General features: G+C 42.9%; 1 protein-coding gene and 1 long non-coding RNA gene across 2 annotated transcripts; both read right to left on the reverse strand.

Moving 5' to 3' along the window:
• Positions 1–14,744: 14,744 nt before the first annotated feature.
• LOC113563756 lies at positions 14,745–15,065 on the reverse strand. Its single transcript, XM_026976117.1, has one exon. It carries the CDS (start codon positions 15,063–15,065, stop codon positions 14,745–14,747), a length of 321 nt encoding a protein of 106 aa, XP_026831918.1.
• Positions 15,066–22,128: 7,063 nt separating this feature from the next.
• On the reverse strand, positions 22,129–22,639 carry LOC26526206. The gene is made up of 4 exons (XR_001448315.2): positions 22,462–22,639; positions 22,377–22,406; positions 22,298–22,324; positions 22,129–22,243 (listed from the first exon to the last, which is right to left on the reverse strand). It is a non-coding gene; the product is annotated as an uncharacterized LOC26526206 (long non-coding RNA).
• Positions 22,640–23,161: the final 522 nt, after the last annotated feature.

Genomic DNA, 23,161 nt, shown 5'->3' on the forward strand with positions numbered 1-23,161 from the left:
GATAAAAAAGACTTGTTTCTAATTTAAAGGGATCGCAATCCCTTGAAAAACTTGAAAAATATTACTGCTGCGAATGAGAATCATTTGGTAGACGTCTACTACTATTCCCCATGCTGTTTGTGAGTCCCATCCCATTTTCCTGCTCGGTTTCTCCTGCTCAACGCCAACATAAACACATAAGTGGTAGTCCTGTCAAAGTCAAAAATAAACGCAGCGACAATAATGATTTATGGGCGCCGAGTCGAAAAGGAAAGCTCCTGATTCTGCGAAAGGAAGCCCAGGACTCGAGCATTTCGGGGATGGCAACTGGGGAATGGGTGTATCCAAGGCATATGAAAATCTGGAGATATGCTAAAGTGTGTGCTTGGAGTTGGAAAAGCGCGACAAATGCGAATATAATTTGCTAGACAGCGAGGCAAATAAAACAATATTTTCTCATAGACAAGAGAATTTCTTTAATTATTTGACTGGAAGAGTCATAAATCCTGGTAAATAACAATTTATTTAGTTATAATTTGCAACCTATATACTGCAATTCTTTTGGCGAGTAACTTGCCAACTTCCAATAGTTTTCTTTCTGTTCAGTACTGGGCCAAGTTTGCTTCCAAGTTAGGAAAACTTTCGCCTCCGGGTGTGAAATTGGCAATAACACAGCAATAAAACGATTTACAGATATGGACCCTTTAAGGACAGAAGATATTTTGTACCAAGTTTCAGAGCCACAAGGGCTAAGGGGTTGAGTCATGATTTTCAGGAGTATTTCGTATTTCGCGTTCAATAAATAAAGCGTAATTCAATCGGTAGGCATTCCGAACCTTAGAATTCCAGGAAGTAAAGCACTTATTTGCCTAGCAGTCTCTGGCAAAAAGTGGCAGGACCATTACCGAATTTAAATTTGCACAGCAGACCCAATCGACCCCGACCACTCAGCACTACCTCATTCCTTACCGAGGCTGTGCCAGTTCATAAGCCACAGAAACGCAAACCGCCATAATAAAGGATAATGTCGGCGCATATTAAACAAATGACTTCCGTTCGTCTAGCTAGAAAGTTCGCTGGCAGCCAACCCCACATCGTTTACCCAGGGAAAACAAGCGAAAGGATATTGAAATGAGCTGGTGAGCTCGGAAAATGCAAATTCACGCAGAGCGGGAAATGACGTGTGCAAAATTTCACAGGATGATGATGCGGCACAGAGCCCCACACTTGAGTGCCTAATTAAAAAGTTTGCCACTTTTAAAAACAAATTAAAGGAGCACAGGAAGTTCCATTTCCATTTTCCCCGTTAAGTTCTTTTTTTTGGCAAATCTGCGTTGTGACCTGTTGCCCCACAAAACGCAGAAGTTCTCACAGTAATTCCCACCGATCGCCCTCGACCCCCCGCCGCACGTTAATTACGAGAAGAGAGTCTGACCAGGCCTAATCGCAGTTTAAGTACACGGTAGTGGTCTCGGCTTAAACGCGAATTACGCCCAATGCCTCGACTTCTGCAGCGCGCTGGACTCATGACCATTTAATGTAAACAATAATTAAAAGCCAGGCCGATGAAGACTCTGCAGCCGGTGCCGCATGCGGAGACACCGGGGCTCCCCGCTCCTCACTCCCCGCGGATTTTATGGCTTAATAGCTGCAAAGTGCACGGCTTGATTATAGTGCTGGCTGGCCAGTAGGAGTACTGTGAGTCCAAGGCATCGCCGCGTCGGTGCCATATTAGTCACAACGGCGGAACGGCCACCGATGTCTAGGTGGGCTGCTCGGCTGGCTGGAGAACCAGTGGCCGAGATCGCTGATACCCTATGGTCACTTCCATTTCCAGGACTTCTTACTATATCTATAGAATTAAGATAGAATCATTTTATCGCCCATTAAACAGCTTAAAAGTGATAAACTTACTTAAAAACCGTAATGTTGGCATATTCCTATAAATACAGACGGCAAACAAATGAAAAATGTATCTCCACAATTAAATAAACTACAAGTCTATTCCGAAGACTTTGCAAAATTTAAGTTGGAACTTGCATAAACATTTATCCTTAGGAATACATTTATGTATGGGGTTTTCGATAAATATTATTTACAACATTCGAGTTCTTTTTATTGGTGAACCAATAGACTTAAAACAAGGTAAGACTACCTGTTAATACAACATTGAAGGATTATTACATGTGCTTAGCAAAAGTACTTATTATTTAATAATAAGTTGAATACTATTACCAACAGTTAAAGGCAAACACTACATGCCTTAATGATTTATGAAAGTTGCTGAGACTTTCGGCACTACTTTAAATATATTTACAATGACTAAAGTTGAAATGTAATGTACAAAAGTTCAGCTGAAAGAAGTTCTATTAAGTTGACGGATTTTTTTGGATGGATAAGTTCGCCGCTAATGCTTTATATTTATATTATTAACCGATTAGGACATTCAGTAATTTGTTTTAAAAGTAGCGCGGTCCCCACTTTAAAAGCAACCACACCCTCTGTAAGGGCATAAGGACCAGCTTGGTTATGATATCATTACAAAGTCACGAAATTTGGCTTGAATGGATCTTGGATTAGAATTCCTTTTTGGTCCGGCTAAGCTATTCTCAGAAGGTCTACTGATCCAGGCGTACATGCCTTTGACACTTCCCAGAATGCGACCAAAAGGGCCCAAGGATATGGGGAAAAAATGAAATGATAATGTGATTACAAAGTATCTCAGCAATAATTATATTTAGCCAACTTTCCCGCTCACAAACGTGCATTTATGTTTTTCCCCTCGCACGATATCAATGTCAACTTTGTTGCTTGCTATTTACATTGCACATTTTCCGAGTCCGTGCTTTTTCGCCAGTCCGTTTATTAAATCACCCCGTTCAACTTGAACTTGCTGTTTTTGTTGCACCGCTGCGAGGGGCGTGGCTCCCCTTTTTAGAGACTTGCGCAGCCGAAAACTTCTCCTCCATCAGGGAGGTGACGTCTATGCAGATTTGCAGACGCTGCAAGGACACTCGTCATCGAAACTTTCGCTCTGGGCAACGCCCACCGGCCACAAATCGTTCGTGTTGCCTTGTTTCGGGGGTTGAACTGCGATTTATGTGAGAAATTGCATTCTGGGATTGCACTGGCTGCAAGGGGGTTTTTGTCCTGCGGAGATACCAAGGACTCTTTGCCAGCAAGTTGGGAGCATTTATTTTGTTAGCCAAGCGTGGTTTCCTTGGCTTCATTGGGCTTAGCCATATGTTAAAACGCGACTAATTTCAATTAGGTGAATATTTAGTGTAATTCCTTATTATTTTGCTTTCATTTGCTTAAAACATTTTACAGTTTTACATGTAGTTGTGCCAACACTTGGATCTATAAATGTCGTCACAAACAGACTTCCAATACCCTAAAGCCAAGACCCGGATACGTGTATTTTATTATCTCGCCGCACCCTTTCCCTGGCTTTTGGCCAAGTTAAACATTTATCAAAACTACTTTGTGTACGTGCCCTGCTCCCAGCAGATATGGATGTGGCGGAGGCGGCCTCATCTCCGCCATCTGGAGAAGCAGCCAAGGCTGCCGGTAATGGAGACCACCGGAAAGTACATGCACCAGTGAGAGTATTTTTCAGACGAAGATATTTTTGCATAAATTACTATAGCAGTGGCAGAACAAGAGGCAAACAACAATGAACAAGATGTCTACGGCGACCAGCGAACTCATTCTTGGCATATAATTTAGTGTCGCTGAAGTGAACTTATCTAAGCGGAAATAAAGAGGCTCACAGTGTATTTTGTACTGCACTGTCAGAACTTTGAGCCAAGCCAACTAAAATACTTTATTAGAAATAAACTAAGTTGGATTAAATCAATGTAATTTGTGTCCATATGGCTTAATAGGGAGCTCTAGGGCAATTATGCTATCTAAAGTATTTTGGAACAAGTGCTCTGGGATTATGTGTATTTTCTACCAGTGTAGAGCTTGTATCCAGTGGGTGAGGCGTTCGGAACAGGTTGTTGTGAGCCCTACTCAAACACATATGCAGCGCATAAATTTTCGCGTTGCGGTTAAAAAAGTATCTAAAGTATTTGAGCACCAGCATGGGGTGGCCAAAAAGAGAGGGGGATATTAAGGGAGAAAGAGAGGTAAGAGAGTGAGAGAGAGAGAGCGGGCAATGGCGTTGAAATTTAAATTCCTAAGAAAGTCGTAAATTATTTTTAGTGGTTTATCAAGTCAAGGTACATTGTGTCTGTGAAAGCGTTTATCCCAAACTTATGTGGGAGAAAATGGCGTTGTATAGGGAGGAAAAGAAGACATCTGAAACCCTGGGGAAACGTTGCCAGTTAATTGCCTCAAATAACTCATTACAGCTTCCGCTGTGACCGCAGGTTGTGCATTCTATGCAGTTCCTTGACAAATGGTCTAGCTACCAATCATAGGGGCCCAGAATTCCCTCCTCAAGGCCCCTCAAAGTCCCTCTAAATCTCGGGCGCCTTTCATTCATCAAGAATCTCAGCCGAACTGCAAGTTTTACAGTGCACACAGGAAAAAATGCTCAAGATATAAGTTCACTTGGTTTCGGTTTATAATATTACATCAAAATTAGACAAATAGTTAAAGCTTATTTGAAAAACTGGATCAGTAAATTTATTTTTGAAATCAATAGCAGTTTCTTTTCATGTCCCCACATCCATATCTGAAATTCCTTTCTCTGCAGCTGCTGTACAAATATTGCGAGGCGCTGGCTAGTAATTAAGGCGACAAAGAGTCAGAACGGGGCGTGGTCGGCCATCTGGCATGTGCGATGATGTATGGCCTGCATTTAGGCGCTTCGGCAGTGATTGCTACCAAGCAAAGAAACCAGAAGACTGCCAACTCGCAACTGCAAACTGCAGGCGCCGAGATGAAAGACATATTTCTGTGATTTATTTCACTGGAGGCGCTACTGTCGTCCAAAAGTTGGCCAGGGACGGGCGGCAATAACGTGAATGGATTGCCTTGTCTACGATTCCTGCGGCTGCAGGTCTTTGTAGCGGATTGTGCGTGCAACAAACACATGGGGCGTATGCGCGATCTCGGCTGAACAGATGTCCATGAAGCCACTCCAAACCAATTTTCTCTGGCAATTCAATAGTTGCAAATTCCATGCAGTATCACTAATAGTTCACCCAATTTTGTTTTTAGTGTGAGCCCCAGCAAAATGTTGGGAGTCCTTCAAAGTAATTGAAACACCACACAACGGCAAATTGATTTAAATTCAATGACACATTAAGTGGCGCTCCAGAGACGCTCATTTAAATCACTCGCCCAACTCGTCCTCCGCTGACAATGAGACCCCCAAAGACTGGAGTCGAGGGTCTCGACAGACAGACTGGCAGTCCTGGGTTCTTGGGGCCCTGCGAACTGTTTAACATAATCCTGGCCCCGTAAGGGCTGACAAAATGCGTCGGCAATTTGTTTATGGGCGCTGGCTCGTCTTTTGTCGGCAGCGAACATGCCACAAACTACGCGCTTCAAATAAATCACCAAAAATATTTCAACTACACCAGCTCCTTAGAAGGTGCACTGAGCGAAATGAAAGGGTGCGGTAAATAGTAAATAAACTTTTAATATTTTCAAGAAGAAGGCAAACGTGCTATACATCTCAAGCAATATTGATTGGATAATGGCATGAGTAATATATAATCAATTTAAAAATTGCTAATAACTTATGGTATATTTTTTAGTGCATCTGGCTGGGTTGGCGGATCGGAGTATTGATGATGGGGTCGCTGCCCACACTGCCGGCATATGTTTCCATGTTCTTGGCCTGTCGGAAGTTTGCAATGTTTGAGCAGGAAGTCCTTGATTGTTTGTGTGACTTCGCTGCTTGTCTACTGTTTGTGGGTTCTGTCTACTGTTATTTTGACTTTAGCCCGACACTTTGACTTTGCCATTGAAAGACATGCATTGTATCGCATTGTGAGTGAATTGAGCTAATTCATTTGTCAAGTGCCCTGTGAATCATCTGAGCGGAATGTCAATGAACTCCGACGGTGGACACCAGCTTTAATGTCCAACTCTGTGGGTAAATCTACAATCTAGCCTTTTAATGCGAATTCTTTGTATTTCCATCCTACATTTGTCATACCTTTGAAGGCGAATAAATCAGCGTGAAATTCCTTTGCTTGTAAAAGCTGGAAGTGGCATTTCTACAGCATTGTTTGGATTTCCCGTCGTTTTTATGCAGATTACATTCACCTTGTGTCATAGTAACTTTTGTCTGGTAACATATGCCTCATAAATTATAAGGCGCAGGGAGGGGAACATTTTTGAGGCCAGCGGAAAATAAATTAAAATAAGTACGTAGGATTAACTGAGGGCACTTTCTGTAAATGAGGTTAAGCGTGGAGTAGAGTAGCATTAACATTTTAATTATTCCCAGGCACGCTTAAGCTTTCAGAGTTTAAAGGATGCGCTTTGCAGCTTCACCTCCTCAAAGTTGACCTACATATTCCAGACAGTCGTAGGATTAATGCGTCACTCATTTTTCCAACTCACAAAATCTGATCAAATTAAAGGTAAAATTCCGGCAATTCGTCATAAAGGACTTGCAGCTCGGTTGTCTGTGTGCCGGGGATTAAGATGCGAGTGGCAAGGGGCTTAATGACCATAATGACCAACAAGAAGGACATCATGTGGGCCAGCACATCGCAGGACTCCTCTGCTGCTGCTGCTGCTGCTGCTGATGATGATGATGCTTCTGATGATGATGCGCAGATTGCCACAAAGCAGGAAGGGCGGAGATGGAGCCACACATGATGTGGCTGAAAAATTGTACAAATTACTTCAACCGCAACTACGGCGAAATGTTTTCACCAAACGGAATGGACTTCCAGGACGAAGCTATCCTGTTTGCTTAGGCCAGTGAGAATGGGGGTTGCAACCCCCATTTTTATTAATGATTCACAATTTCATGTTGCACGTATTTATCACATTTGAGTAGCTTGCAAACACACACACGGCGAACATCCAGCGGCGACAGGTATTTTGTAAGCTAAAAACTTGACAGACTTGTTTCTGATCCTTTTTTTAGCCCGCCGTCGTTATGACAAGGACAAGGGAGGAAGCGGCCCGGGCGACATGTTTTGCAGTTTTCCGGTTGACCGCAACAAAAGACAGCCTGTCACGCTGCCCCCTCGGTCCACCCCCTCGCCGTCCCTTTGTGTATACACGTCTTGTAAGAGAAGCAACAATGGCAGCACCCCGGGGTCCAAAACAACTTTTGTCAACACACAAACACCCCGCCCGCCTGTGTGTGCGTGTGTTTGTACCGGGTGTCAATTGTAACGTAGTCAAAAGGTCGACTTAAGTGACTTTATTAAGCGGTTTAAAAAGGGGCAGGTTACACAGACACATAACGGCCAGAAAGCTTGGCATGAGTCTGCCGAAGGCCCTCTTAGCCAAATATAAAAGCCGCTTGCTGCAGCACTACCGACTGGATTGGATAGAAATAAAAAATTTACTATTTTCCGAGCAGCATTAGACACATTTTATAAAATATGCCAACTGAATTGGATTATAAGGCAACAGCGAGGCATATTTAATAGTTGTTTATTTAATGTCAAAAATGCTTTTGATTACTACTGATTTAAGCAGCTAAGCTAAACTATTTCTATAAAATAGTTTTTAGAGTACAGAACTTTGGTTGAAGATGCGCTGGGTCCAAGAGGTTATGGTTCATGGCCGAAACAAGTATTAAAAAAAGTTCCTGGTTTCCCATCGGTAAAAGCCGGTTGCTGCAACACTACCGACTGGATTAGATAGAAATAAAAAATTAGACAAATTTTATAAAATATGCCAACTGAATTGGATTATAAGGGAACAGCGAGGCATATTTAACAGTTTTTTATTTAATGCCAAAAATGCTTTAGATTACTACTGATTTAAGCAGCTAAGCTAAACTATTTCTATAAAATGGTTTTTGGAGTGAAGAACTTTGGTTGAAGATGCGCTGGGTCCAAGAGGTTGTGGTTCATGGCCGAAACAAGTATTAAAAAGTTCCTGGTTTCCCATCGGCTTAAGCCGCTCGCAGTCTGCCCCAAATGATTACTAACTGTTTGGGCATTTTTGGCCAAATACCGCGGCGGGCTGCCCATCAAGGCCGTCTTCTGGGTCCAAAGGGTAGGCAATGACAACGAGAGTGTCGTGCGTGTCGGAAGACATCAAAGCCCGATCGAGCCCGGTTCAAAGCTCGACCATGTTGCAAGTTCCAGTTCCCATTGCGATTGCGGTATCAAGTGTTTGATCATAATCGCGGACCTCATCATCGCGAGCGTCGCGCTGGCAAAACGCTTTCAAAACTGCCGCCAGCAGCTGCTGCCGAGGCCCAGAAAACCAACTCGAGTTGGAGGATGGAAGGTCTATCCAGATCGCTTAGCCCAGTTTGGTCTACGCATAATTAGTGCACTGCGACCGGCTCGGCTGCTCATGATTAATTCGGCTTAATTAGAAATGCAGACAATGACGAGTTAAATTAATTCAATAAAAATGCCAAAGGAGCCCGGAGCTTCTATTCGCGTCTGGCACATTTTTGTGCCATGCCAGAGATCGCAATCTAATAAATTATCATTTGCACTGCAATCGTCAGTGGCCCTCAGACTTCAATCAAGTTTGGGGCCTTTGATCAGCTGCCGTTGGCATCAAGCGAAGACCCCCGATCCTTGAGCCATGTGATCTGTGTGTTTGTTTGCACTGCTAAAAACTGAGATACTGTTGCTGAAACTGTACAACTGAAACAGAAGATACAATCCAACATTTGATATCTTTCCTGTTACTGGGATCTTGATGTTAGTGTTTCTTCCTGTGCATCTGCTGTGATCTCCGCTTTTCGGCTGATCAAAATTCTGGCCAGGTCGACTGAGTGACAGACGTTTACTTAGTTGTTATCATTCTGCTCGTGTTGATGTTTTATTGGCTTTTTTCCACATCTCCTCTTCGTTCCTTTAGTTAGGCAGTATTTTTTGGGCTCTGGGTCCGCACATTCCAGAGCTCAGCAGTCTGGGCCTCCGAAAACGCAATACGTCACCGCGAATTGATGATCCCCTGATGGATTCCTCAGGATGCCCCAAAATGCCGTTAGCAAGCGCAAGCCTTTGCTAATCTATGGGGCAAGTATCTGGTAAATATTTGTCTGGAATCGTCGGGCAAATATGCTTGGCATCTGAGTTATAATAAGAGACCTTGGATTTGCCCTATTTGGCCCTAATTGGACCTTTTTAGATCGGGCTAAACGCATTATGATTTATTAAATCGAATTGTTCGGCGGTTGCTGCTTGGCTAACTTCATGCCCCTCCAGCCGCTTGGGCTGTGTAATTGCAACACTTTGCACTTCCGTTTCGGAAAACACTTTTGTCCAACGTGCCAGGTAATTGAAAGTGGTCAGTCTAGCGGATAGACAGGCCGATATTCAAATGAGCGACACTTTCGCTTTCATTCCACATGGCGACATTGGATCATGGGAAATCATGGGAAGTCAGTTAATTGGATTTGTCCACGTCGGACCCACGTATCATCTCAATTAAATTGCGCCAACAATCAATCAGCTTATTTATTGTTCCGAACTGCGCAAAAACTCAGATCATAACTCAACACTTCGCACAGTCCTTTTATAACCATTTTCCCATGTCAATCTGCCACAATCGGCGAATGTATAAGTAAAAGTTTTTTGTCAGCCAACTACTTCTCGTTACCGCGTGTGTTTGTGTGTGTGCCTCATATTAAGCTATGAATTTTCATGTTATTGCAACTAATTTTCATTTAATGCGTTTGTCGTGCACTTGGCCACAGAGGCGTAGTCAAGGGGGCTTGGCCAAGTAGTGGAACCGCGTTTTGGTAACCAGAAAAATATATAAACAAGAGTTTTTTTTATTGTTACTCTTTTTCGAGTACAATGTACCTATTTTACTTTAATTTTTATAGATTTATTACCCAATATTGTGACTTTAAAAGTGTGTATCTACAAGAAAACCTGTTGTACCTATTTCTATTAGTTATATACACTATAATAATTACTTAATATATAGGATACACGATGTCTTAAGGGGAAATCTACCCCTCCACAGCCACTTCCCTGTATGCGCACTCAGTCTCACCATTTTAATTGTAGACCATAAACCATAGTATCGCATATGCGTATCGTATCTAATGCCCGCCGAAACGGGTTTGCAAAGGAAATCGCTCAGACGTGGACATTAGATTTGGCCGACTCCAGATTCACACAGTCGCCGCTGCCGGTCGGCGATGTCCGTTGGCCAACGAAAGTGGTTGCACCCGATTCGGGCCCCACTTGTCCGCCGTCTGTCACTCAGCGGCAGCATTTGCAGCAGCCACATCAGCAGCAGCAGCAGCAGCAGCAACTGCGGCAACAGCAGCCATTCAGTCAAACGCTCATTCATGCATGTCCAGCCTGAAGTCTGGCAGTCCAATGGGGCATAATTCAATTTCCGCTGGCCAACTCGACTCCGCTCCGCTCCAGTGTATCAGTTACCCGTATTGACACTTTGATTTAGTGCTTACATGCGGCGTTTGCCATTTGCTCGCTTATTGATTTATATTTAAAGCTGCTGATATATCTATTTGGAGCCCAACTTTGTTGCCGCTCGATTGAGCGAATCAGGCTGCCTGGGCTGGAAAAGTTTGTCAACTTATGTCAGCCGGCTGAAAGCCTTCAATCGGAAAGGGGATAACTCACCTGTAGTGCACTTAAGTGGAACTCATCAGCTTACCTTCAAAAATCGTCAGCAGCTATGTAGCTTAAAATAAGTATTATCAGATTCTGGTGTTCAGACTTAAGAAACGGCTAGAAATGCGAGCCTATGCTGCAATGGCTTCTAATTATTTAACAGAATGATTTGGATTAATATAAAGAATATAATTGAAATCCTCTCCTGGATTGCCTATATATAACTCGCCCAATATGCAGTAATGCCTGCTTAATGGTTTCATCAGCCGTGGAATTACATTGCGTGAAAGAGGACGCAGCCATGTGCCTCTTCCTAGAACTCAAAGTAGTTGTTGCATGCGGCCCACTGATTACGCCGCACTTCACAAAGCAACACCTCCGTGCCCCTTGATTGGCCTATGATTATTGCCCGCCTCGTATCTAACACCATCGAATCCGGCCTCATCGCGTGCAAGGTGTTAGCTGGGAGCTGGTAGCTGGGAGCTGGAGCTCGTGCTCGGATAATGATGATGATAGCTTTCTGATGCTAATGATAGGCGAGCGGGCCAGTTCTATGGGCTGGCTGTAATCCAATTCGGAAGTCGCGCAATTGCAGAAGGCCCGAAAGTGAAATTTGAGGGGGGCAGTCGGCGGCTGTGTGTGTATTTGGCGATAATCGCGCAATCAATTAGGGTTAATTGCTATTGAATGCAATCGGTCGGATCTGCAGGAGCGGCGCAGCAGACAATTCGCAGCGATTATGCAAAGTCGACGATGAACAGTTAGTTTCCCGAACTCGCGACGATCGCCGGCAATTTGGGGGCCTTCGTGATTGGGGCCAATTTCGATTATCGCCAACAAATTGCGGTAGCCGCCGATCGGCAGACAAAAAATATTTTCATATTCTAATTTCCCTGCGCTGCCTGCCGCATTATGATTTGTAATTTGAAGTTATTGGAGCTACTGGCTTTTGCCCGCGGCGCTATCACATGCAAATTGAGCTGCCCTTTTGGCAATTAGGCGCTTCTAACGGTACTGCGTTTGGGCCAAGTCCACGGAGTCGGCTCGTTGATAGCTGCAACTGTGTGTTTATCTGTCTGGCCCATTTGCATATACCACATAAATTGGGATGACTGGACATGATATCGCGAAGACGTTCCCAAGGCTAATCGTTGACCGGGCTAGTTTGATTTGGGCTTATAATAATTCGCTGACCAGCACACCATAATGGCAAAAGCTCGGAGGAATAATCTGAAAAGGTATATCCTATAAATACATCTTCATATCTTTATATAAATACATCAGTCCCTACACTGTCAAGAACTTGAGAACTTTCAGCACAAATATGAGCTCTAAAACAAATATCTTATAAATACTCTCCCTGCTGTGCGAGCTTCAGCAATTATGTATAATTGAGCCGCCCTTAACGACAATTTTGGAAGCCCGAGTGGCAATGACTTTCAAAAAAGGCAGCGCCTTTAAAGTGGCCACATTTGATGAGTAATTAATGTCAAAATTGGCGAAGTGCGACCTCATCGACGGGGACATCTATCGCACACCCATATCAGCCGCTCCAGATCTCGGATGATGATACTCGTGCCTAAGTGAAAGCAGCTGTCAGGACGGCAATTAAACTGTCATCAGTTGCACAAAATTTGGAGCATTTTGAAATTGTGAAATTTGATTTTAATTGGCCAAAGTCAAAGTGCCCAGGAGTGTGGGCAGCTGTCACAGCAATGTGACGAGTACCGTTCCCTTGAAAGTCCTAACGCCCTGTGTGTTTGCGACGCAAACCGCCAAAACTAATTTCCTCGTCGGCGATTTCACCACTTTGCCACTTAACGCATCATCACTTTGGCTAATTTGTTGCCATTTGCCGTTGGCCCCGCGAACTGATTGCCCCATCGATCTGCCGTGACCTTGGTGGGGCTAATGATGCAGCCGCTGATGGAGCTGTAAATTTGCAACACAAATGCAAACAGCGAACAGCGAACAGTAAACAGTAAACGCTCGGCGATCGCAATCAGCGGCGCCGCATCTCTATCACATGGCTTCTTGCATCGTGGGGCATCTTGCATCATTACCGACGATTTGGATTGGGTTCGTTGCAGCATCCTGGAGTTGGCGCGTTTTACGCGCTTCAATGACTTGCTTGTGGTCGCTGCACCCCAGCTCGTATTTCTGTTGCAAGTCCGATCTGCCCGATTAAACGTATGCAACTCTCAACCTTCGCTTAAATCTGCTCTGATTGACAACATCAATCGCTGCAACGGGGCAGCGAAAAGTTGCCAGATCAATATGCAGATGCAGGCACAAGTTCAGATGCGGTGCAGATGCAGATGCAGATGCAGATACACAACCGCTACTGCTGCAGCGACAGTCATTGATGTGACTAAATTTGTTTTGTTCGGCGGCGTTTATTCGGCAAGTGTTTATTCGTTTGTTTGTTGGCTTATTTATCTGCTTTGTCAACTGAGCTCCATGTAGGTTATGAAACAAATATTGGAAATGTTGGAGTTATTTTCAGTATAGTAGTAGTAACCATAACAATAACCGAGTTATTTTCGGTTTATTTCGTTCACTATAAATATATATAGGCCTAGGCTAGGTATCTGAAATTGTGCATAGCGATCGTAGGCACAAGTATCTTATATGCCAAAGTATCGCTACCTTTCCATTTACTCGTTGAGAAAAGAGATATCCAGAGTCGTTGAAGTATAGAACGCTTGCTTTTAGTGCTTCCGACCCTATAAAGGATTTATATTCTTGGTCCGCCTGTTCGTCAAAATGGCGCCACGCCCACTCTGACATCTAAAAGCCGCCCAAAACTACCACGCTTACACTGCAAGAAAGTTAACATTTATTTCCACTGAGTAACACGACTAAATATATTTGGAGATTTGCAATAAAGAGTTATATACTTATCTCACATCTAGACTGCTATTCAGGGGTCGCCATTGTGAGCATACAACTCAAGCCAAATAGGAAGCGCACCTTAGCCAACAAAACACAATTTCAGCACCTTAAGCACACTTAATTACCAGAGCCACCCAGAAGCGGCTACCGTCGATGCCTAACACAAATCAGCGAGTTTAATGCGACAGGCCACTCTGTCTAGGTGCGGAGGGCCAAAATTGACATGGCAACGGCAATACTTCAATGTCCTCCGCTCCTCCGGACCGCCAATATTCCATGGAGCGGCCTCGGCGGAGCGGAGGAGCAAGACATACTCGTATTTTTGGTGTTAAAATGGATATAGCTGCATTTTATTATGATTATTATGATTTTCGTCAGGCGGCGGACAGAGGGCTTTGGCCACCGGGAAAAAGTACAAATCATTGACGAGTGAGCGGCACTAAACTCATCAGCGGAGGAAGCGATGGAAGTACCCCTTCCATCAGTATTCTGAGGAAGAAGTGCCGGCCGCTGGAGAGGGAGATGGCCAAGAAGCAACCGGTAGCAACGGTAGCCGCTCGCCAAGCCGCGTTAATGGCCGGGCCAACTGCGACAAGGGGGCAGCTGCTTTGGGGGGAGCACCACCATGGATGGGGGCTCAATGAGAATTCCGTGCATTTGCAATCGCACTTGGCAGCGACTACGTCCGGTCGGCGGATGGGCCAGGAGCTGAAGAAGACTCCAGATGTGAGCTATAGTGAAAGCTAGTAATAGTGCAAGCCCTGCTGATATTCAAAACAATACCTCCATTTAATGTTTATTATTTTGACAAAAATATATAAAAACATACTTAAGATACTTTCAGGTTCGGAGGGTTTGATTTCTCCGAAAATAGCTTTGAGTTTTTATTTTGCCAGCACCTAGTTAAAATAAATGTAATTTTTCAACGTATCTGAAGTCTTATGGGACTAGGAATTTACTCCAATAACCAATTTGGTAATTTCTGGTGAAGGATGCTTCAAGCGAGTGCCCACTGTAGCAAGCCGCTTCTGTTTGCCGCAGATGACGACGTTGAAATCTTTAACGCGTTCTGCGCTTGGCATGATCATTATCGCTGGTTTCGTTTTACGCAACTGCTTCTCAGCTCATTTGGCGCTGGTCCCACTGCTCCCACTGCTCCTACTGCAACTGCTGCAACTGCTGCAGTTGCCGCCGCAGCAGAGACAGAAAGCGCAACTGCTGCAGCAACGATTGCGGGCAGTCGGTTTTCGGTGATCCATCAATTGCACTCGTACTCGGGCAGTGTCCAAATGCAACTTCTGACCATGATGTATGCTCATTGCACTTGGCTCCGTGCTCCAGGTCGGTGCGCGGTGGTAAGCCTGGTTTTCTTGTTGGCCAATTTGATTTGGTACCATTTGGAAGACAGGTTGTCGGCTCCTGATTACTTGTTGTGGTGGCATCAAAAACAAATAAAAGCTTAAATTGTTTTCGGATCATAAAGCAAAAAGGGTTTAACCCATTGATTGTCTGTTGATTGCCATTTATGGCCCCCTTTTGGCGGTCGAGGATGTCTTTGTATCGCAAGCGGATCTGGGTGGTTTCCGCTGGCTTTCTTGGTTTTGGCGGGTTTACAACTTCACAGTTATGATTGGACTAATTACTGTAGAACTGCGGAATCTCCAATTGTGCACGAAGATCGCCCTGTAATTTGCGGTTGCGATTGTGTGAAACGAGTGGCGGGTTCACACATTAACAGGAAATTGCACTGAAAAAAAACATGTCTATAGTCAATAGTCATTCTACCAGCTTTTACGCCTAGCAAAAAGTAAATGATCACCGCCACGCACAAAATAAAGTACCTTGATTTGAAAACATAGCTGAAAGCATTTTGAGAGCTCAAAATCTGGGTCCAAAAATAGTAAATTATTAGCTTCAAAATCATTCTTGCTATGTGGTCCAATGCATTACGTATACGACGCAGTGTCGACCGCTTTAAATGCTTCATGCAATAACAGGGCACAGAAGACATTTACGAGCCATAAACTTTGCGCTTACTTTGTAACCGGCCACAACTAATTGGGTCAAAACGCGTACGCGAGGGCTGAAAACAACACCTGTTGGCAAGTGAGCACTGACGATTCACTCAGGGCTCGGAGGGCATTTGCAATGCACAAATAAATAAATACATTTTTGACAGAAAGATGACGCGAGATGATGACAATAGAAGTGATGACATGGCCGATACCGCATCCCCTCCTCCTCTCCGGACACTGGCCATTCGGGCACGTCTACTCACCACCTGAAAGCCTTCTGGGGCTGAAAGCACCTTGAGCTGCACCTAATTGTGCCCTGTCGCTCCGTTTTCGGGACACCAAGTTGGCTCTGGCAGCAGTTTCCACCGGCGAATAGCATAAATTTAAATTTTAATTTACTGCCTCGTCAATTGAAGTCGTGTCCGGGCACTTGGAACCCGTCCCAGGTACGCGGTTAGCCGGGTCTGCTATTTTATTTCATTTCATTTATTTATTTTGAGCTACTTGCAAAATAATTGCATAAATAAATATTTTAAAAAAGGTACCCGGCCCGCTCTCACGCACACGCTCCTCACTCCTCTCCCCTTAATTTGTTGTATTTTGATTACAATCGTTCGTCGGGCCGAAGTCGAGCAGATGTGGCAGTGGAGCTGTAGCTGGAGCTGGAGCTGGAGTTCGAGCTGGCCAGGAGCTCGTCACCCGCAGATGGAGGCGAAGTGATTGCCTCCGCCAGCTGAGTGGCTTGAACCTGTCCAGCAAACTGGCCCAGATCGCCTCGCACTGGACAATTTATCAATGAAACGATGGATTGCAGATGCTAGTGCCACGAATTACGCGGATGTAGATTTGGACTTAGATACAGAACCACTCAACTACAAATTGGATAAAACGCAGAGACAGAATCAGTCAATCGGAGGGTCGAACGAGCTGGATTACTTCCAGATATCGAACTTCATTATTTAGTAAGCTTAATAATATTTTAAATACCATAATGTAGCCAGCACCAAATTCATTTCTTGCACTAAAGTGGCACCTTTAACTGCAGCAATGTGTAATTTAATAGCATTTGTCTAAGCTCGTATACTTTCCCATTTCCCTGGCTGGCATAATATACCCGTACCATATCAACTTTGTCTCCAAACTCACAAGAATCGAGTCTGACCCCAACAAACAAATACAAACAAGGCGGCAGCGAACTGACATATGTATGCACACACGATTAACAAGTGTTTAAATCACAATAAAACTTTAAATCCCCGCAGACAGAGGAATAAAACCATAAAAACATCCAAGAAAGAAACTCGGAATTAAGCGAATTCGATTCCTGATTGTCTGTCATGGGCTTCTGCGATGAAGGCATGCAAAAACATTGCTAAGCGAAGGAACACGACAAAATACGGAACTTACGCACCAAAAATTGGTCAATAAAATCATCGACAAAACTTTTGTTTATCCGGGCACAAAGGACACCCAGTCGCCCAGTCAAGGAGATGGAATCAAGGGGACAGAAAAAATAACTTTTTGCGGGGCGTGTGCAGAGCCACTGGACAAAAACATTCCCAGGGCAATAAAAATGACAACAGTTACAAAGTGGCAAAGGCCAACTCCGGCGCTGGCTCACACGCACACTGCGACGGGATTAAGCCAATTTAACAGATGCTTACAGTCAGAACACTCGTAATCACATATTGGATTACCGCTGCCTAGTGTGAGCTCCAACTGCAGCTTTGGGTCGGAAATGTGGAATACCCTTCCTCGGGAAGTGAGCGTAGAAAAGAGACTTTAATTCCAGCAGCTTACCCAAAAATGGTCTTGAGGTCGACAACATGCTCACTCTCCTTTAAAATAAATAGATAGATACATAGATAGATAATAAAATAAATCAAGATAGAGTTGATTGGGCTTTCTACAGATAATGCCAGGTATTCAAAGCATGCATTTTTCACGTTTGTTCTGAAGAAATAATGTAACCGATTTCATGAATTTAACTTGGCGACTTTCAAGTAAGCCATTAAAACGATTTGGATCTGTGATTTCCGTTACAAGTGCCTCTCGTAATATCGCATTCCCAGTTTTTGTAGGGCAAGAAATTTTTAAATGATTTAGTGCTTAATTGCTCCTTATTATTCAGCTAGGGGAGAAATTTATTTTAAAAATATTTATAATAATTATAAAATGTATGTTTTAAGATACCCTAATCTAAGAAATAAATAAATACAATATAATTTAATAATGAGTATAGTTATAATCTCATCTGAATAAGAGCATACGTTTAAGACAAGCTTCGTGCAGAAGGACTTCACCACGCACAGGGTATCCCTAGTTCGCCAGGGCGTTACCCAAATGAGGTCCTCATATTTGTGTGGTTGACATTTGCGGGCTACCGAATTCGCGATCCTCCGCTGACTTCTGTCGCTGCAAATGCGATTCCTCCTTGGCTTTATTTCACTTTTATTTTTCGGGTTTTTTCCCGAACTTTTTTCATTTAAAAATCGAGGCATAAATTCCCGAATATACGAATATACGAATATCCACAGCGTGGCTTGGCTCAGCACATTTTTGGGTCTGGGTCTTTTCAGTTCTTTGGTTTTTCTGCCGGCTCCACAGCTACTTTGTCTTTGGCGTTGCCTGCCATGGGGCAAATCCCTTAGACGACGTTGCATGTTTGCCTTTTTTTGGTTTTTTTCTTTTTTTTGGCACTTTGTGCTCATATGATTTTATTTTTTCCTGCCCATTTGCGGCGTTTTGATATGTTACCCGGTAGCCGTGGAGCCCCGCTCGTTTTTTTCCAGCTTGGTGTTGGTTTGTTGCCTGCGGTTGTGGCTGCAAAGGACCCATGCCCATGCCCCTGCCCATAGGACTCTCCTGGCGGAATGAGCCACTTAAAGCGATGAGATTTTTGGCGTCTGACGGCGACGTCGGCGGCGTTTATCAAATAAATATCTTTGAAATATATAACAAATAATGAAATGCTGTCGCAGTCTGGATCAATGGGCCCGAATTGGTGTTATTAATTGCGGGCAATTGATTTGATTCAAATCCCATGCATCCTTAAAGATCATCTAATGTTATCGCCCCTGCAAGGACCACCCGCTCTCTAAGCATCATTAGCAAGGATGGACCAAGCATCTGAGCTCCGGGACCGAATTAATTGAAACATTACCTAAGCAAACGTTGCCCAAACGGTGAAACCAACCCGACGTTCTCAGGCTAATTGAATTTCCCCATGACCTTCCGCCCCCACAGGCTGCGTCCTTCTGTCTGTTTCAGTCCTAGAAAAATGAATGTCTCGCATTTTAAGTGCCGCTCGTAGTCGCTGCTTGCTGTTTTGTTTTATTTTTTATGGGCCTTTGTGGGCCTGTGTTTTCACGCATAAAAATTAAAGCCCCAATGCTTGGGATGGGCTTCCGTTTTCCGACATGTCCAGAACCCCCACTTCTTCCCAAGTTCCTGCCCCTCAACAATTGGCTTTTGTTGCGAATGTTGCTACCATTAGTCGGCCAGCTACTTAACACAACATTGATGTGGCTTAATTATGCCTACGATGATCTGCTGAGGCAGAGAAAGAGGGATTTTAGGGGGTGGAGATGTCAAAAAAGTTGTACGTTGCGAACATGAATCAAGAGCAATCCTTAAACTTTGTTTACTTTAATGCGACGAGGTGCTTAATTTGGTATTACCATGAGCATACAAAGCTTAGCCACAACTGATTTAGTTTTGAAAAATGTTATAAAGTACATAAACGCATTGTAGAATCTTTAGGCGGGCTTTAATACATCTACAGGTTTTATGATAATGATAAATTTATCCTCTCTTAAAAGTTTTTTGAGATACACCGACAACCAGAAAGCGCTTCTGCTTCCGCCCATCCAAACTATAAAGAAGCTTTAACTTTGGTTCATTGAAACTGAGTGGAAACTTTTAGCCTCACACGCTGTGGGAGCGTGGTAATTCATTAAAACCAAAGCTAGCAAGAGCAGCTCCATAAAAATGTTGGCCTGGCTGATGAGCCGCCCCAGAAAGCCGTTAATGATGTGCCCCACGGCAGGCGATTGCGATTGCTAATGTCCCTGAAATGGAGGGTTGGATGGGATGGATGGCATCCGCGGAAGAGAGCGCAGATGGACAGCTTGGAATGGCTTTGCCCGGTTGACACTCGCTAGCAGTTCAAGTGGCGCTGTGCATCTCAATCTCAATCTCGAGATTGACTAATGGAGGACGAGCAGGACGTGTTGATTGATTGTTTTTCCATGTAAATCGCAGGACGAATTAATCAATGCTAATGACACTTTCCCACTAGCTGCAACCATCCAGAAACTGCGTCAAACGGAAGTGTCTAGCCGAAAAAAGAAATAAAAAGGATGTCCGTGCTACAATTCTACAAATTGCATTTTAAGCGGATTCATGTCCGCACTGCAATTTTTTAGCAACGGATTTGGATTTGATCCAGAATCTGCACCCCGAGCGTAAGATAACCTTGATTTACGTTTGTCTTCTGTGCGTTAATTACCCATAAGATACTTATGCTCATTAAAGCATAGATACGGATACGCACTGCCAGGAGAAGTTTCGTATCTTAATCATGATTTTATGCTAATGTGTCGCAGCGTCTTGTAGCTGCCAGATTACAAGATACCGAGCTGCGACAACTCAACTCTTGCCAACTCGAACGGGTATCCCTTAGATACACTCGAGCAGGGCCACCATAATAGCTATTTTTAAGTCATTTGGAATAAGCATTACATAAAATGTTTTTCTTCTAGGGTCTCCACAAAGATGAAAGCGTACGTCAATATTAATAATTTTGCCTCTTATTAATACAAAAAAATATATGTTTTCTAAATATAATATTTATATTATAATAAAGTAATATGATACTTTATTAGTTACTTGCAACCAGCTAAAGATGTTTTATTTTTCACAATTATTAATGTGAAATGTGACATAGGCACACTTAGCACTTTAAATTTAAAAAATTACAATCCGATATCAATAAATTTGTAATTAATATATATTTTTGAAACCAATAGAAATGTTTTAATTTTAGTTTTAAACATGCCGTAATTATTTTCCAGCCATATGAGACTATCGTCTAAAGTTTTCAGCACTGCAGTTGACCCATACCATTATCAATTGCTGGAAAACCGCACGGCGCTGGTTTACGCCCACTTGGATGCCCGGTTTTTGGCCGTGTCAACCCTTTTGCGAGGCTCGTACCTTGACTTTGTTTTCCTTGCCTCTTGCCAGTTACCATTTTCCATTTAGCATTCAACATTCAACATTTCGCAGCTACACTGGCTCCCGTTGCGAATTTGTTTGTTGGCCGTCCGCTGCATGCAAGGGTGGCTTTGTCTGGCGTCCATTGCACTTTGGCTCGAAGGCTGGCGACTTACCAGTACATCTATAATTACGTCACCTTGGCGTGGCAGTCATGGGCCAAGAACTTGGGCGGTGCCCGACCTGCTCAAAACCTTTAAGGCCTCGCCTTTAAGACGTCTGCTGCTTAGGGCAAGTCCTGCTGTATTGACCACAACTGAGGACGTTTAAGCCACCCACATGTCCTGGCTATAAGCTGATTTCTTACACAGGACGGAAAAGATCTAGATTCTCCTTAAGATACGGTCTTTAGGCATAAATAAGTTGAAATGTATTTGTTGTTTGTTTTTTCATTGAAACTAACCCCGATGTTCTTACCGGTTTTTAACTATTTTAATCATATATAAAACGAGCTAACTTAATATAGAAGATATTATGATATCTTAAAACATTTTTCGTGCACTGCAACATCTGATAGAAGATATTGTTCAACAATTCATAAGCGGCTTGCTGGCAGGAAAAGAAAGTTTGGAAGCTCACGTGTCTAGGGGGTTTTTCTTAGCATGATTTATATGTGAAATACTTTCGCCAGAAGATGGAACCGCAAGTTGACACGTCTTGTGGTCAGTTCAAAAGATAATAACGCAGCACATGTGAGCCAGTTGTCCTGCCAGGACTTTCCAGTCTTCGTTGGGGTGGGAGCCATATTTCCCGAGCCTTCGTTTTGCTGATTTTTCACACTTGTTTGGCCCTTCAACAGCAACAGCTGGCCCTCTTTTTTATTATTAACTTTTCCGCTCCGATTTTGGTCACGTTTGATAAGCTTGAACTAATAATTCATGAATGGACAGCTGTTGCTACCGCTCCTGCTGCTCTGCGATGATTTTTAAATATGATTTGAATGAGTTTATAAGTTTGTTTATTTATTTAATGTGGGAACCACATAAACGAGGGAGAGTTCTACCCTTAGGGTGGTTTCGCTTTAACTTCGGATTGATTGATGTCCTTTTGCAGACAATCATTAGCTGCGAGTTGTCGATTCTCCCTCCCCCTTGAAATCCCCAAACTGCCACGCCCCCTTCGACTGTGAGTGGCGTTGACAGCTTGCCAAATTGTCTGCTGAAAACTCGTCTTGAGCTGCAGACATCGTCCCATGACCATTATGCACCATTAGCATCCAAGTCTCCCAGATTCTTATCTATACTATAATGTATCTGACAAACATATTTTATTTGGGAGCTCTTCGAAATATCATAGATCTTTATATCGATTTATAAATTGGTACTTCCTAATATTTTTATTTATGACGTAGGCACTCCCTATAAGCTTAAACATCATTTCAGGTTAGTGCTTGAACTTTTAGTATCTTGTTCTACTTACATTCACAATCCGTGGCATTATAGCATTCTGCAATTTTAAAAATTATATTCGAGGCAACTATTTAACAAGAAATACCTACTCAAAGGTGCATCCACTACTAAAAGGTCACCTGCAATTTTTTGTATTTATTTGGTATCAATATAAATAAAGGGTAATAATCTCACAGAATGGAGGTATCAGAATAGGGCTTGTAGCACCAAATATTCCAAACATAATAAAAGTGCTGATATACATTTTATATGTACTCGATTTTCTGTATACCAAATATTTTGGTGAAATTACTATTTTAATATTTAGGATGCAAAACCGATGCTCTTACAAAACACTTAAGTGCATAGTTTAGTTTCCTAGGTACTTTATGATTTATTTTTTAACGCTTGCACAACAAATCAATTAGGCAGCATTATACTTAAAAAAATATCGTATCGAATTAGTTTTTCTCAATTTCACAGTTTACGTATACAAAAATAGAATTGTAAAATAACACTATTTACTCTTAAAACCAAGAATTACATTTAATCTAATCAAATCCTTAAGCAATGTAATTCAGTAGATCTGCCTACTAGTTTGATTAATTAATTTCCTTATATTTTTCATTTGTTACAGGAAATGGCATTAAAAAACGAATGCAAATTTTTAAAATATATTTAAAAGAGGTTTAAAAACTATGAATCTATGTGAATTTCCCATCACAGTACACAGACTGAAGGGATCCACAAATTAATATAATGCTGAATCTTATTTTTACATAAGCGAAGGACAAAATCTATTGTATTAGATTCTTCTACTAGGTAGTAAGATAGTAAGAAGAATATACATATTCTTCCCACAAAATTGATATATAATTTTGCCTATTTTTATCGA

Source organism: Drosophila erecta, unplaced genomic scaffold (genome assembly GCF_003286155.1).
Source record: "Drosophila erecta strain 14021-0224.00,06,07 unplaced genomic scaffold, DereRS2 tig00000000-arrow-pilon, whole genome shotgun sequence".
Lineage (NCBI taxonomy): Eukaryota > Metazoa > Arthropoda > Insecta > Diptera > Drosophilidae > Drosophila > Drosophila erecta.